The 16666-nt window shown below is 35.4% G+C and overlaps 2 protein-coding genes across 3 annotated transcripts; one reads left to right on the forward strand and one right to left on the reverse strand.

The window, feature by feature from the left end:
* Positions 1-230: 230 nt before the first annotated feature.
* On the forward strand, positions 231-6867 carry LOC132640056 (DNA repair protein recA homolog 3, mitochondrial). 2 transcript variants are annotated; one of them, XM_060356477.1, is made up of 8 exons: positions 231-392; positions 2165-2222; positions 3275-3489; positions 3813-3900; positions 4551-4723; positions 4855-5001; positions 5228-5362; positions 5927-6867. In XM_060356477.1, the coding sequence occupies exons 1-8, from the start codon at positions 339-341 to the stop codon at positions 6314-6316; spliced, it is 1260 nt and encodes a 419-aa protein (XP_060212460.1). In that variant the 5' UTR covers positions 231-338; the 3' UTR covers positions 6317-6867. The 2 variants fall into 2 exon arrangements, with proteins under 2 accessions (XP_060212460.1, XP_060212461.1); XM_060356478.1 differs by lacking the exons at positions 231-392; positions 2165-2222 and adding an exon at positions 2425-2446.
* An 869-nt stretch (positions 6868-7736) lies between these two features.
* LOC132640058 (uncharacterized) lies at positions 7737-16301 on the reverse strand. The gene is made up of 8 exons (XM_060356479.1): positions 16166-16301; positions 13974-13997; positions 13752-13857; positions 13524-13592; positions 12538-13031; positions 10327-10588; positions 8219-8427; positions 7737-8046 (listed from the first exon to the last, which is right to left on the reverse strand). Exons 1-8 carry the CDS (start codon positions 16168-16170, stop codon positions 7980-7982), a joined length of 1236 nt encoding a protein of 411 aa, XP_060212462.1. The 5' UTR covers positions 16171-16301; the 3' UTR covers positions 7737-7979.
* Between the last annotated feature and the right edge of the window lie 365 nt (positions 16302-16666).

Consider the following 16666-nt stretch of genomic DNA (forward strand, 5'->3'; position numbering starts at 1 on the left):
ACATATGAAAATGGTAAGGGATTACAATATCAGGATATCAGGAATTCTCACCAACAAGGAGAGAGTTCAGGTATCTAACCAACTGACCTATTAGAACCCTACTATATCTTTTATTTACATACGAACACACACACAAAAAAAAAAAAAAAAAAAAAAACCCACTTATTTTCCATGAAAAACAATTCCTTATATTTTTTAAATTGAAACAAAATAAAGTAAGATTTGGAGAAAACATTATTGCATAGTGCATAGTAGTACTTTTTCCCTCTCATTTACAAGAATATATATTTGTCTCTCTAAAACCCCAAAAACCCTAACAGAGAGAAGTTGCAGTGGAGATGTTGCTCAGATTTATTCCTCGCCGTGAACTTGCTCTCTCTGCCTACAAAAATGTAACTTCTTTTTTCTTCATTTTCACCCTGTTATTATATTATGTTATGTTTTTCTGTTAGAATAATAATAATAATTATAGTGATCAAGAATCATTATTTGCTTCAGTGGAGTTTGGACTTTGAACAGTTAAACCCTGAAAGTAAAACCCCACAAGTTAGTTTATTTTGATACCCCTTTTCATTTTCTTGGAAAGGAGTTATCATTATACAAGTCTTACCTTATAGCTCCATAGCTAGTATTTTTTTTTTTTTGGGTTTGTGGGGGTGGGGGTGGGGGGTAAGAAATTTTTTCAAGGGTGTTCGAATTTTATATATATATGAAGGGGGTTCGATATGTAATATATATCTGTAATACGTATAATTGACATGCTTACACGGTATAATTTTCCAGCAAAAGGTGTTTAGTCGAACACCCTTGCTAGGTTGAGGGAGTACGGACATAGGCAGGCTTGCCCTTGCATTTCTGTACAGAAACTATTTCCAAGTTTTGAGCTGGTGACGCCGAGTATTTTTAAGGATGGTAAACGGGGCAGGGCAGGGCGGGCCAGGGCAAAGGATAAATAGGGTAGGGCGAGGCGGGGCGTGTCAAATTCAGGTTGAATTTTGAAATGATAGTAATATTTTCCGTTCTTGTTCGATTCACAAGCAAGATGAGTTTTTGAATCAACACTGAGACCCATTTAGACAGAGTGTTTACTAAGTACTACCTCCATCCCAACAAGATTGTCTTAGTTACAATTTGGACAGTCAAAGGATATTTTTTCAAATACTTTCTAAATATTTTGAATCGTTAACTATTGCAAATTATGGTACTACTTTTTATGTAGTTTCTAAATATGTAATTTTTATTTCAAATAAATTAAAGATTCCATGTCTAAATTCACACCGAACATTAGTTAGTTTGACCTAATGGGAATCAAGACAGTCTTTTTGGGACGGAGGGAGTACTATTTTATAATTAGGTTTGGCTATTCTGGTAGTGTTATAAACTTTTATGTTACTGTAAAAACCCTTAAATTTAACAACATCTTCAAAGATAAACAGTGTACATAATCATGTGTAATTCTACTTTTGTTAGGAGCATGTTAGGTAATGCTTCTGTTATAAAAGAAATTGATAAACCAAAGTTATGACATATAATTACATGACAGCAGTTTAAATTACCAAAAAGCATAATAATTACATGACAGCAGATCTATAATTAGTCTTACATGAACTCCAACAAAGGATGGACCTTATATAAGCATGATTAAGTCAAGAAATTGTTCGTTCAAATAAGTCATCACAGAATACCTTATCCTTCAGTAAATAAACCGGAACATCCCCTCTTTGAGCATGAGTTAAATAGCGTTTATTTTTGAACATTTCCATCTGAAAAGTTGTTTACTTCCCCCTCCTAGTTCTTGTATTTTGGTTGGTAATTATTGCAGATAACCGAGGTTGATAAGCACATAAATTGGCTATGTTGAAGAGAAGAGTTCTTGAAATACATCTTTTTCTTATTTTCGTTAATAGAAAAGTCCACTGTTTCTAGCTAATGGCCCGTCCTCTATCCTCCTACACTTATATGCTACACTTGGTTTACCAGCTAGGATTCTAGTTCGTGATGCATACTTATCACACAAAGCCCCGAGGGCAGCTGTATCAATATTTTTCCCTTAACTATTTCTGGGCTGATTAAAAAAACTAGAGGAAATCATCAAGACCCTAATTTATTCGAACTCTGTGTACTCTACATTTGACTAATAATGCTGTTGTTTCTTAATTTGCAGGGTTTGAGAAGAAGCTTATTTGGGGCATCGGATCAGCTATGCTACTTTTCTTCTCGAGGTGTGTAAATTTGTGACTTGGGTTATAGTACTACTGATATACTTTTACATTCACTCATGTTGCACTTTGGTCAACCTATAGCGCACTTGGACCTTTTCCTATTCACATATTCTAATTTAAGAAGAAAAAAAAACCTGTATTTAACTATAAAATGTCAAGACTACAAGGAAAAGTAGATCAAATACACACACACACACACACACAGAGCTACTTTTCTTCTCGAGGTGTGTAAATTTGTGACTTGGGTTATAGTACTACTGATATACTTCTACATTCATTCAAGTTGCACTTTGGTCAACCTATAGCGCACTTGGTTTTCAATGCTTTTCCTATTCACATATTCTAATTTAAAAAGAAAAAAAATCAGTATTTAACTATAAAATGTCAAGACTACAAGGAAAAGTAGATCAAATATATATATATATATATATATATATATATATATATATATATCGAACCGCCAAATAGGAAAAATTGGGTGCTATCATAAAGCTTTGTGTCGGCTAAGTTCACGAGTTGGAGATAAGCGGACTCGAACCGCTGACATCCGCCGCAGGGTAAACCACCACCTCTCAGGTCCCCCGAGTGATTCTACCATAGAGGCCAACGCAAAGTTTCCTCCCGTGACATGAGTTACTACCCCTTGATCACTTACACTGCCCCAAACATCTGACTGCATTTTCCAACTGAAATGGAATATTACTACCGAAATTGCATTGTACATCCAGAATAGTCCTTTATATATATTTATTTTTGACGATGGTTAGATCAAATATACTAACACACTTTAATTTGAACTTAAGTAGGTGACGTGAAAGCTGCTAGTTGGGCTTTGAAGCTTCTATTCCCATATCCCACTTAAGTGCCTGTCCACCAATAAATGGAATGCAAATTCCATAGAGATGTATAATTTGTTGATATATTTTGAATATTTTCTTTCGTCCTCTGTTCAAATGTGACAAGGTTTCTCCATTTCTAAGGCTTAGTTCTAAATAAACATGAATTTTTCCTCTTTGGATGCTCATTGCTCCCTGTCCTCTACTCAATTTCAGGTAAGAAAAAGGCAAACTCAGATAGCGATTCAGGCGAAGAGAATTTGTCCAAGAAAGACTTGGCTTTGAAACAAGCACTAGATCAGATTACTACATCATTTGGAAAGGGATCCATCATGTGGCTCGGTCGCACGGAATCCCTGAAACAAGTCCCTGTAGTGTCTACTGGATCTTTTTCTTTGGATATTGCCCTTGGGATAGGGGGACTTCCGAAGGTAAAAGCATAAAACCGTATCCTCTTTCTTTGGGCATTTCGAATATGGTGTATAAAAATGGTAGTGTTGATCACTTGACTCCCAAATATTATGCAAATGATCTTCTGAGTAACATTTTATTTTGGAGAACTGGTAAAATCAGTATTTAAACCAAAATTATTTAAGAAATTTTTGTCACTTTAGGCAGATGGGTGACTGTTTTACTAGATATGTGAATCTGTGTATACAGAGACAAACACATAGCTGTGATCAATGTTAGGTGATAGGTTATTTTCTTATCACTTTCTTATCTTCATTGGAACTTATGTCTTGCTTTTGTGCAGGGACGCGTAATAGAGATATATGGTCCTGAGGCTTCAGGGAAAACAACTCTTGCTTTGCATGTAATTGCAGAGGCGCAGAAACAAGGAGGTTTGTCTACTTTGTACTTCACTAACATGCATTCTCAAAAAAGAAAGGAGAGAAAAAAAAAATTACCATTCATTTTCTTTTCCACTTGCAACATCTATTAGGACCAGGATATGTGGAAAAAGGACCTGAGAACAAAATCTCTGGGCTTCTTTCCCCTGAATGTCATTTGTGATTTGGTTTTATATTGTTTTAAGCAAAGATAAGATTTTGTTACCAAAAAAGAATGGGGTAGAGGAGAATTTCATCTAACTGAAATTTACGTTAATGAACCAGAACTTTTCAAATTCTTTGGGAATAAGTCGTGGTATGAGGAAGAGACCTACGACAGCACCACAGAGGACCGGAATGATACTCTATCTTACACATGGTGTAACAAGATAAATCTATGTTGGAAATTTTTTGTTTTATGCTCTAAATAAATACACCACACAGTAGCCGAGAGAGCACCAGATAAGAATAACCTATCTTAAGATATGATGTCAGTTCTTTCCCTTTAAGAATCTGTCTAAAGTCCTAGGGGTTCTGCTGCATTTTATTTGCTTTGTGGAGAGGCTCAAGAATGCCTTTCGAAACACAAAGGATATATGCATTCTGAGCTTATTGCAACTGACACATGGAAATTACTCATGATTCTTCTTGTTTCTTTGTAGGTTATTGTTGTTTTGTTGATGCTGAGCATGCTCTTAATCCAACATTGGCTGAGACGATTGGAGTAAATACTGCAAATTTACTCCTATCTCAACCAGATTGTGGTGAGCAAGCTCTTAGTCTGGTAGATACAATAATAAGGAGTGGTTCGGTTGATGTTGTTGTTGTGGACAGTGTAAGGCAGCTTCAAACTATTGGTTCATGTTTCTTGTTTTGTTTCTTTCAGGGTCATCTGCTTCAGAGTCAATTATATTAATGGTCTTAGTTATCTAAAAACCTTTTGTGGACAATTGACTTCTATGGCAGGTGGCTGCCCTTGTCCCGAAAGGCGAGCTTGAAGGTGAAATGGGAGATGCTCATATGGCAATGCAGGCTAGACTGATGAGTCAAGCACTCCGCAAGCTCAGTCATTCTCTATCGCTATCACAGACCATTTTAATCTTCATAAATCAGGCAAGAGTCGTAGGCTGCCCAGATTCACATCATGCATTGTGCCCTCATCTTTCCTCTGTTGCAGACTTGGAGTTTCTTCCCTTTTTTTTTTCCCAAAGAGATGCTTCAATAAGATTAAATTGTGTTTTGGATGATTATTTCCTTGTGTATTTTCCATTCTGATCGAGACATGCAAAATATCCATTCGGCGTAAAGAACTTTGCTGATTAATTGCACCCTGGTTCAGGTCAGGTCAAAGCTTTCAACTTTTGGGGGATTTGGAGGGCCTTCTGAAGTTACTTGTGGTGGTAATGCCTTGAAGTTCTATGCTTCTGTGCGTCTAAACATTAAGCGAATTGGGCTTGTCAAGAAGGGGGAAGAGGTATGTATGTTACTTGAGATATTAGAACTTCAAGATTTTTGAGCATATCTGACTTAGAGTATATGCAAGATTGGGATTGCAGGACCACCTGTATTATTACTTGATTGACAGTTTGTGTCCCTTTATTCCTTTTTTTTTTTTTCCTTACTGAAATATGATTGCCAAAATTGCGTAGGAGCGTGGAATCTGTTTTGTAAATTTGACATTTCGAGTGTCCAAAATTTTCAGATATATTGTTTTTCATTTTTAGTAATCAGCTTCAAGTGTTCCCATCCTTAATGTAGACAGACACAAGTTTAAACTTCGTTATTATGAATGCTCCTTCCTTTCTTTAGGAAAGCAGTATGTTCTTTTGGTTCCAAAATGAGTTTGTGTGATCTTGCAGACTTGCAGTAAGCAGTCACAGTAATGTGATAGTATAATTATATCCTCGGTCACTCTTTTGTTGAGATTTCTCTTTCGAGAGTTCCATGTTTGCTCTACTGACTTGAATGCCCTTTAATGAGTGAATATCAAGGAGTTGAACTATCCCAAATAGTCTTTTTGATAGTCTCTATTTTACAGACCATAGGAAGCCAAGTCGTTGTCAAGATTGTAAAGAACAAGCATGCTCCTCCATTTAGAACAGCGGAATTTGAGCTTGAGTTTGGTAAGGGAATTTCCCAGGAAGCTGAACTTATTGACTTGGGAGTCAAACATAAGTTCATTACAAAAGGTGGTGGCGGTTATTACAGTATCAACAATCAGAGCCTTCGTGGTAGAGATGCTGTAAAACATTTCTTAGCTGAGAACACTGGTGTAAGGGAGGATCTTATGACGAAACTTAGAGAGAAGCTTATTGACCACGGGGACAAACCTGATGTGGAGTCTGTACATGTAGACCCTGTTGAGGAGGTTGTAATGAATGGTACCTCCACTGATGAAGATGCCGCAACTGCAGTTGAGGCATCATGAAGGTTCGGAAAAGCTTACCGGACTTGCCTTACCTAGTCTAATGAGACTGCTGGCATTCATGTCCATGTCAGTGTGCCTGTTGAGTCTTGGGAAAAAAGTGGAGCATCCTCGGTTTATCATCATGGCTTTGTATGTTGTGTGATTGTGTCAACATCAATTTTGATCGCATGGTCTATGGAATTATTGGATTAGATAAAGTGAGGGGCCTGACTTCAGTTCAATTTTTTTCCATTAACCGGCTAAAATTCTCTTGTACATAACAGTTATAACTTCAAAGAGGATCTGTATCCTATTATTTATTTCAGTAAAGCTCTTCCTCTGTCTGATTGAAGCCTTGAGTCAGGCGGCGGGGATTCATTTTATCTCAATATTCAGATATATAGGGTGTGTTCGGGAACTTGTGTAACTCGTTTCCCTAGAGAATGTTTTCCAAAGCTTTTGACCAACCGAACATTGGAAAGCATCCATACCAAACACACCCATGGTGTGGCAAGAATACGTTTTGTATAATTTGAGTTTGAATTTGCTAAAATATTTAATATTCTTTTAGACTCTGTTCGTGCATTCTTATTGTTTTCCTGTACTAGATAGTACAAAGCTAATTTCGTTGATGCATTTTTTTGACCTCAGTCTTCACATTGTGTAGAAGGTTTCCTTATTTAAGTTAGGCCATATGTGTGAGCGTATTAGTTTTACTAGATTGCACCTGATCCTTTTTAAGTAGGCCTTATATTGATCTATTGCTTGGTTATAGTTTCCATTATCTGTTTCTACCAATCTTTCAAGAAAGTGTCGCCTGAAATGACTCCAAAAGCATGTTATGATGAAGAGCCAATTTTTTTTTTGGCTCTTCCTTTGTTTTTCGTTTGGGCTTCCTGCAGGCACTTCGATTATTTAATCAGGAGTTAAATAACAAGAGAGTTTGGGAGATCCCAAATTTAGAGTTGGAATATTAGGTGCGGAAGCAAAGTAGAAAAAAAAAATTGAGATATAAATATGGGAAATTCATAGGAATAATCCAAAAATGTAATGTTCTAAAAGGCCTCGACAATCAAATCTCAATCCCTTTATGAGTAACTTAAGATAACAATTAGTTAAAAAAAAATTGTGGGGACATTAAATTGTTATAATTTTCTAGTATTCGAAGAACTCCCAAGAGCTGTTTTCACAATTCACTCCAAATCACTTACGAAAAATCGAAAACAATTCCAACTTTGTATGCAATTTTCAATTTGAAAACAAATACTACTTTTTTCCAAATGAGCTGAGATGCATCAACTAGCAAATAGGCAGATCAGCTCAATTTTCTTCCTCTTCCTACTAACATTTTCTTACTAATGCAAGCTTGGTTGTTGATAGAATGATTATCCTTAAAAACACCATAGCGCAGTTTGTCGTTATTTCACAGAACCTAGTAAAATTAGTCGAGAAAATAAGACTGATTCACACGAATATATGAAAATAAAGATCCAAGGGAAGCAAACCCATACAGATTATGTTTTAAACATCAAGCAGCATAACAAAGTGTCAAATGTGGTGAGAATATTCAGAGGTCTTTCTTATTCTTTTCAAATCTTCAAACAGGGAATGTAACTACTACTCTCCAGGAAAAAAGAAGTTGCAGAAACGGTGAGCTAGACGGAGATGATACTTCACAAGAAATTCATTCCTCTTCCTCCGCCTCCTCTAGCCATTTCACAAAGGGCTCCAGCGACTTGACAAAGTTTTGCCTGCCACATTGTTTAAGACAAGTAACAACATTAGGAAAAGACAGACAAGATCAACACCCCACCCAACCCATAAGGGTCAATGGTATCCCAATACCCTCCACACGACTCTAACATCCGAGCGAGTCTCTCCGGTTATTTTGGCCAAAGAAAGTTAGAAGAAACACATGCTTACCTGCCCTTAAGGTTTGTTCCTTTGCGGAACCAGTGAAGAATGGTATCTTCTGCCAGCACATCTTGGTCATAAAGAGACCTTACGATTTCAGGGAACAGCTTCATCAGTTTAGCATCCTCGTAGCACTGGACTTGGACTTTGTACATGAGTTCCAATTCAAGCTTTCCAGTGGTGCAGAAAGTATTCAACAGTTCCGCCCATTTTTTCACCTAGACAAAAAGGGAAAAGAAGAAGAGAACAAACGATTATGTACAAGCAACAAAAACTTTGGCAACTGAGTGCCATCTGAGCAGTTTCAAGAGAGAAAATACAGAAGCATTCATGTATGACGTAATTACTAATTAGACTGCACCAGACGAAACATTAGACAAGTCAGACAATTGTGTTCCGAGACTTGAAATAGAGGCAAACCTTCATTACTTCTTCGTACAAGCTGCACTTATCTTAGTCACAAAAGAATAAACAATTCGATATAGACAAGTTTCTAGATAATAAAACACCCTCTCCCTACCCAACTCGAACAAAAGAACCTATAAAGAAGAATTGATCGGCTCTACCACCTTCTAGAGTCTATGACAAAATCAATTAACTATGCTTCAATCATAAAAAAGTTGGAGTCAGCTGTATATGACAAACTTTATATCATGAACAGTTGAGACTAAGTAGAGGAAAACCAAATATAAAGGATTAAGTTGCTTTCCAAGACACACATGAAGGACTAAGTAGGTGGTTGAACATGAATTGGTTGAAATCTAAAAAAAATATTGTTTGAAGTTAAGTTGTAAAAAGGATAGTTGGAAGTTGAAGTTGTGTCTGGACATGAAAATACAGTTGAAGATTTGTGAGGGAAAAAATTAAAAAGAAAAAATTGAAAACTCCTAAAACTAGTTTCTTAAACTTCAGATTTCCATATTTCAGGTTTGAAGTCGAAATGATGGGCCAATTTGACAAACACACTTATTTTATTTGCAATAAGCTCCAAGTATTATTTCAAAATTTTGAAACAATATCTATAGACAAAGGGGAAATATGCTATTAGCGCAACACTAAACTACTACATCTGTATTTTACTACAAAGACACAAATTGCTAAACAGAAACGCATATAAACATGCTAGATGTTACATGCCAGAATGCATGCATGTTATAAGTAACCAAATAACAGAAGAACAAGCATTATCTACTTGGACAAACTACTAAATCCACTAAGCCATGCAATTGAACATGTGAACAAAACTAAGCTAAAACAGGATAAAGATGCTGCAAGGTGTCGTGTTAGCTATTTGCATTCAACACCAATATTTCAAGTTCACTTGCGCAGCTGATAGCAAGACTAAATTGCCAAAAATGGCGGGAAAATCCCGTCATGAAGTAAACAGTAGACTTCATGATCAGCTAATACTGAATATGGTAGCCTATACATAGCCCACTAACACTGTCGATGCCTAGACATATTTCCATAGGTAAAGCATAATTAGCTAATCAGGTACAGTATTCATAATAAGCCTATTATGTTTTGCCGACTGACACTTCCAATGAATCTTTCCAGTAGGCATGATATGAACAATTACTTAGACACCAAATTCCACAAGAGAAAACTAATCACACCTTACTTTGTAGAAGTTATCTTTTATCTGCACAATCGTATGGAATAAAGCAAAAATAGATAAATTAGAAGGGAAAGGACACACGCGAGCAACCTTTTTGCAATAATCACAACAAATGCTTTTTTTTTTTTTTTTTACAAGCTTGAAGCAAGAATTATCTTATTGTTTCGAAATCCACTAGCACGTGAACTGTGATCAGCTCACTTTGCCATACAACATAAGTTTGTAACTAGAACAGGAAAAACCAGGAGAAACCGGATAAACTCGGCTAAATTTTTCAAGCAGCATTCAGTTATCAGAAAGATATGCACACAGTTTAAGGCAGTGCATTATGTGGCTCGTGCATTGTTATATAGGAAGTAGCTAAAAAAAAATCTTCATTATATGTTACCATAAGTTGGTTACACTCACAAGTTCTGTGTTTTTTTATTCTGAAACACATACTCCCACCGGTTCAATAAACTACATTATGAAGCTTGTAACTGACTTAAATGTTAATTACCTGGCGAAGAGCGGAATTAGCATTTTGCTGTTGGTTCTTTCCTGACCATTGAATAGCATCCATCAAGACATCCCACAAAATTCGCACAACCTCTATATCTGGTAGTTTGGCATCTTTGACGTGTTGCTTCACAGTTTCTATGACTTCAGAGATAGCAACTTCTTCTGCTAGCTGAGTTGTTAATGTAGATTTCATTTCCTTGAGCCTCACCTCAAATATCTTCTTATCATTATATTCCACCAAAGGTAAAAGGCCAGCTTTGCTGAAATAAGAAAGTCCATATACCATAAGACATAGCTAAAGTTAGATGGCTTGAATAAAATGACCATTTTCTTTCCTTTCACCCCCACCACCCCTACTCTCTGGCCAACCAAAAAAGGGAAAAAACAAATGATTGTACTATTCTCACTTGTTCAATTTGAACACCTAGAGAGTCCAGAATAGGACTTTTGCCTTGCATCATATTTTCAGTTTTACTAAGTGTTGTCAGTAGGAGTATAACAGTAGGCTGGCATAGCGCCGGGAAAATACAGGCAAGTGCCTTGTTTTAAAATGAGAATGCTCTAAGCAGGACCAAAAGGTATACCAAATACGAACCCCTATTGTCCTGACACTAGCTGAAAAATAGCTTGCAGTAAAACTTGAAACTCTGTCCAATTAAATCTCAAGTCATGAGATCCTCTATCTACCTTGTCCCCCATTTTAAGGGGAACATATCCAACCCAAAACAATTTCTCCAATTTTTCATCAAGATTAAATCTTTAATGATGAAGCTCTAACTAGAAGTCTCATCAACCAATGACACAACTCTTTACACAAACAATCAACAAGAGATTTATCGAGTAAGAGACAGACAGACAGTTGCAAAATCCACATTTCAGTACCCTTGACAGCTTCAAAAATTAACCGAAAGAAAAAAAAAACAATGTTCTTTTAAAGCAAGTTATAATATACAAAATGGAAACGGCAGTCCATATGTTCCACTTTTAGCTACTTTGATTGTCATGAAGAAGGTAATACTTCCTGTTATACCTACTATCTAGGAAGCAGCCCTTCTCAATTTATTTGCATGTAACCTTTGTAAGAAAGTCATCTAAGCGGCCAATAACATAACAAGACCTTTTAACCGAAGAATAAAGAGGAGAGGGGGGGGGGGGGGGGGGGGGGACCGTAATCAAGGAACTGAAGGAAAAAGCATTCAGAAGAAGAGGCATTGCAGGTAAAATCTTAGGAACAATAGATTTGCGTTGTCTGATATCTGGGTTCCACTCAAATTTCTTAAATTATATACAAAGCACTTTGACCCTTAATCAAATGCATTTACTTTATTTCTTTGTTTGTCATCGCATGAGGAAAATTATAAAACATAAATACTACAACTTAAGCAGCAAAAAAAATTCCCATCTGTCCACCCCAGGAAAAAAAAAAAAGAAGCATGGGATGATGATGGGCAACTTCACTTATATCTTTTCATCGTGCGTCTTAAATCAAGCTTAGAAATATACCATTAACATAATATGAAAAAATGCCCTGTATTCTTTCTTATATTCGCAGGAGGGGGTTTTAGGGACGCGACACCCAGACACTTCTTCAAGATATGGTATCCGTTTCATTAACAAATGAGAGTTAGCACTAACAATAAAAAGAATAGGTCAGGAACAAGGATCATTCTAAATAAGAAAACTATCAATCACCAGCAGCAGTAAAATGATGGCAATGATAGGTTAAAGTAACTCCGTCAGCCCTAAATATGGCAACGGGGCCTGTCAGAGGGGGTTGATGAAGCCTTAGCAGGGCAGCAATGGAACTCTAGGTGGACAGAGTGGGACAGATATTCAAAAAACTACTTCTTTAGCATTATCAATCAAATTATTTATGATAAATAACGCCAACTATTTCATTAAATAAAGTAAAATTTTATTTTTGTCCTTTATGAGACGAATTAAACATGTAAATAAAACAGTGTCATTGATTGGTGATATTACAGAAATTTGAGTTACATAGTATAAAAGAATATTAAAAGATGAAAAAAGTAAAAGGAATATTAATGAAAAGAAAAGAGAATATTATGGGTATATGGGAAAAGAACAGAGCTAAGGTGGTGGAGGGTGTGAATGAAAGAAAGAGCTAAGCCACTTCACAGTCTCTTCCACTACACATCCCTACACAGCTCTATAATTCATATAAGTTTTAAATTCGAAATTTACTCACGTGAAATGCTCAGACACAGCTTCAGGCGTCCTCTTAGTAGAGGGGAAGAACTCAAGAAGATCATCCTCCATCTTACCCCGCTTAAGGATCGAGATCAAATCATCAATACTATTGTCAATCAGATATTCCCTGAAAAAGTCTGTGATGAAAGAGAGAACTAGCCCTTTGGCGACAAGGTTGTCTTTGAGCAATGGCTGGAGAACAGTCTCTGGGGGAAGGCCTGATAGCTTCTGGGAAAAAGCAAGGGCTGTAAAAATTGAGAGCTTAATCCTTTCATTTTCCTCAAAGAGCTCCAATGACTGCAACATTTTCCGCATGACATTTTCAAGGTTCTTTATAAGAAACGGCCTTCTTCTCAATATCTTCTGTACATAGATGACAGATGGCAAAATGGCTTCGCGTTTAGGTTCACACTCAATCACAGAGTAAGGGTGGCGCTCCCCTTCATCAAGTTTAACTGTTCCAGGTTGTGTACGGCCTCCAATGAAGACAACCTATCACAACACCACATGTTAAGATGAAATACTAAAGAGAAGCACCGACGACACAGCAAAGGGAGAGTGGTAATTGACATCGTATCATCCATGCAACAATAAACATTTTAAACACTAAACACGTTTACAAACAAGATATCTTCTTGATAAGCACGTATGACATGCTTAACTGCAGCAAATTCCAACAGCTCAATGCGGTATATGATCTACTTAGGTAATAACAAAAAAGTATCAACATAAAACCTCCTATAACACAACAGGCACTGCTGTACTAGTATCAAAATTTTATACGAAAGCAGCCTTCATAACACAAGGAAAATAAGACCTCAAAAAATAAACTAAATAAAAAAAGTCAGACTCCATAGGACCAACAAAAGATACTTTTCATCCACCTACAATTATATCCTATGTATATGCACCTTGAGGACAGTAGCGACAAAGGTCCTGTATGATGATAATCTTATAAGTTCATTATATAGTATTAGTATTTACCTCGAAAAAGGTATCACCATATCTTGAGAAGTTGAGATCTGAAGACTCAAGGTTCTTAGCAACAAGTTCCTGTGCATAATAAAATATTTGGTTGAGTTTTGTTCCCAAGTATTACCCGCATCAAACATTTAATTGAGATTGATCACCAAGTCTTAATGGCATTAACATAATAGAATGGACAAAGAAAGAAGTATAACGCTGGTGATCAAAATTAAATATCCAAATTACCAGATCACCAGCATTATCCAGATAAATCTGGACCACTGCATCAGCAAATGCTGCAGGGTCCAGCGGCGCTGCAATATTCCGTTTGCGGGTCTTAATCCGCGTACCACTGTAATCATAGGACAAAATCAACAAATTCTTATGGACAGGCAATGAATAGCGGACAGAAATAATAACAGTAAGAAATAGGGACGCGAGAGAACAAAACAGAAAAAGAAACCTTACCCGAGAGTGGGCTTCTCCTTTGAGCTGTCATTCCAAAGCCAAAAAACAAAAGTTTAATAAAGGAATAAGGAAAAGAAGCATAAAACTGCAATCTCACAGACTATGCAGCAGACAGCATAGCTACAAGCTCCACAAAAGCCACTGCCTACAGTGCAAAAATTTAACACAGAACGACGAAACTAGGAGGAGAAGTTTCTATCTTTTTGGCTTGCAACATACAAACAAGAAAGTTCCCGGAAAACCAACAGCAGACAAGTACTACAGTGGATTAACATACCTCAACCAAAGACTACTAGAAAGTATTAAAAATCAGAAAACGAGCATGGACACATTCCTTTACATAATCAACCTACACCATACACATACTTGTATCTGTAATTTATACTCAGCAGAGATACTAGTTCAGCAGTCATTGACACTTGCACTTCTGGTGCTGTATATTCTTTAACAAATGTACAAAATGCCTATTATTTATTTGACATTAAGTCGCACAATCAGAAAGGGTTCCACGCTATCCTTATCTCAACCTTTCTTGTCTATTTTTAGATTAAAAAGTAAATTGACTATGGAGGCTGTGAAGGAGTCATGTTGCCACTTAAAAAGAAAGATTGATTCATATCAGTTAGTCCATGAAGGAAAAGATCGATGCTTTGATAAAAATAATTTATAACTTCTTCAAAAATGTATAGTATTTGTTTTAGTTAAGCTGAGATTCTTCCTTGTAAACGACTCTTTTTCATTCTGGTTTTTGCTCCTTTTTATTTCTCAAAATGAAGCTTAAATACAACGTGGTTCTAATATGTTTCCTCATAAAATAGATCTTCCGAATGTTAAAAGGAATTAAAAAAGCCCTAACTGACCAAAACATACATCGATTTATGAGAAAATTTTATAACTAAACACTCAAACAGACGCATAAAACACAAATACAAAGCACACAGCCGCATAATAAAATCATTCGTACTGAAAATCAACAACAAAATCATATCGTAAAAATCCTAAATTGATAAATACATCAAGCATTCTACTCTTTTTTTTTTAATCTACATACTGCAAATATGCTTAACTATTATTACCTTGTGACTTCCTATTAACAGCTGGTAAAATTTAACAGTTCAATTATTTTCATACAAACTCACATCATGACACGTCATATTCGCCCGATATTATTAACCCTTTGTCCAAGCAAAAGCATCACAAACACACAATTCTTATGTTTTAAAAAAAAAAAAAAAAAAAAAAAAAACTCTGTACAATATATACATATATATATATAACCACAAAAAAATGCTAATTTTGACATGAAAAACTATTACCAAGTAACTTCCTATTAACAGCTAGTTAAAATTCAACAGTTCAATTATTTTCATACAAACACACAATTCTTATGTTTAAAAAAAAAAAAAAAATAGCTCAACAATTTTATAGATATACATATATAACAAAAAAAAAAATGATAACTTCGACATGAAAAACAATATTAAAACAAGACAAACATAATTAAACTATTAATTACTTTCCTCATAAAAAAAAAACCCTAATTTACCTAGTAACTTCCTATTAACAGTTGGTTAAAATTTAACACTTCAATTATTTTCATACAAACACACAATTCTTATGTTAAAAAAAAAAATTACCTCTATAATTTTATAGATATACATATATAACAAAAAAAAATGATAACTTCGACATGAAAAACAATAATAAAACAAGAGAAACATAATTAAACTACTAATTACTTTCCTCATAAAAAAAAGCCCTAATTTACCTAGTAACTTCCTATTAACAGCTGGTTAAAATTTAACACTTCAATTATTTTCATACAAACACACAATTCTTATGTTAAAAAAATTTTTTACCTCTATAATTTTATAAATATACATATATAACAAAAAAAAATGATAACTTCGACATGAAAAACAATATTAAAACAAGAGAAACATAATTAAACTACTAATCACTTTCCTCATTAAAAAAAAAGCCCTAATTTACCAAAAAGTAGATCGATTTCTAAGAAAAACACATCAAACACAAAAGCAAAAAATAAAACAATCATTAATACCGCAAATCTATAACAAATTATCAGATCGTAATACCTAATTACTTACACATCAACCAAAAAAATAAAAACAAATTGAAAAAAATTGGCTTAAATAAGGAGATAGAGATATATAATAAATCGTTATCGTTACCTCATAAACTAAGATGGAGAATAATCGAATTTGATGTGCGCTTTTAGGGATTTGAGAGAGCAAAAAAACAAAGATAGTGTGTGAAAATGAAGAAAAAAGGCCACAAAGGTAATGGTAAGATATTTATATGGGAGTAGTAGTTGAGAGTTAACAAGTAACGACCCGACCCGAAAATCCGGCTTCGGGTCTCACTTTACAACGTCTAAGAGCCCGTTTGGATTGGCTTATAAGTTGCTTATAAGTTGCTTATAAGCTGTTTTCAGCTTTTTTGAATGTTTGGCTGACCAGCTTAAAGTCATTTTGTGCTTAAAATAAGCTCAAAAAAATAATTGGGCCCATTTGACTTAGCTTATCTAAAGCAGCTTATAAGCTGAAAACAGCTTATAAGCCAAAAAAAAAATAAGTTAGACTACCCCAACTTATTTTTTTTAACTTATAAGCTGCAAACAGCTTATAGGCATAAGCCCATCCAAACAGGCTCTAAGTTGAGAAGTTTGTTTG

Source organism: Lycium barbarum, chromosome 5, assembly GCF_019175385.1.
Source record: "Lycium barbarum isolate Lr01 chromosome 5, ASM1917538v2, whole genome shotgun sequence".
Classification (NCBI taxonomy): domain Eukaryota; kingdom Viridiplantae; phylum Streptophyta; class Magnoliopsida; order Solanales; family Solanaceae; genus Lycium; species Lycium barbarum.

Excerpts from the sequence above, each read along its gene's own strand:
- LOC132640056 (XM_060356477.1), top strand. The coding sequence starts at position 339 with ATGTTGCTCAGATTTATTCCTCGCCGTGAACTTGCTCTCTCTGCCTAC. Across the intron at positions 3,901-4,550 it reads AGAGGCGCAGAAACAAGGAG|GTTATTGTTGTTTTGTTGAT; the intron begins GTTTGTCTACTT and ends GTTTCTTTGTAG. Across the intron at positions 4,724-4,854 it reads ATGTTGTTGTTGTGGACAGT|GTGGCTGCCCTTGTCCCGAA; the intron begins GTAAGGCAGCTT and ends CTTCTATGGCAG.
- LOC132640058 (XM_060356479.1), bottom strand. Across the intron at positions 13,593-13,751 it reads TGGATAATGCTGGTGATCTG|GAACTTGTTGCTAAGAACCT; the intron begins GTAATTTGGATA and ends TATTATGCACAG. Across the intron at positions 10,589-12,537 it reads GCTGTGTCTGAGCATTTCAC|CAAAGCTGGCCTTTTACCTT; the intron begins GTGAGTAAATTT and ends TTCTTATTTCAG.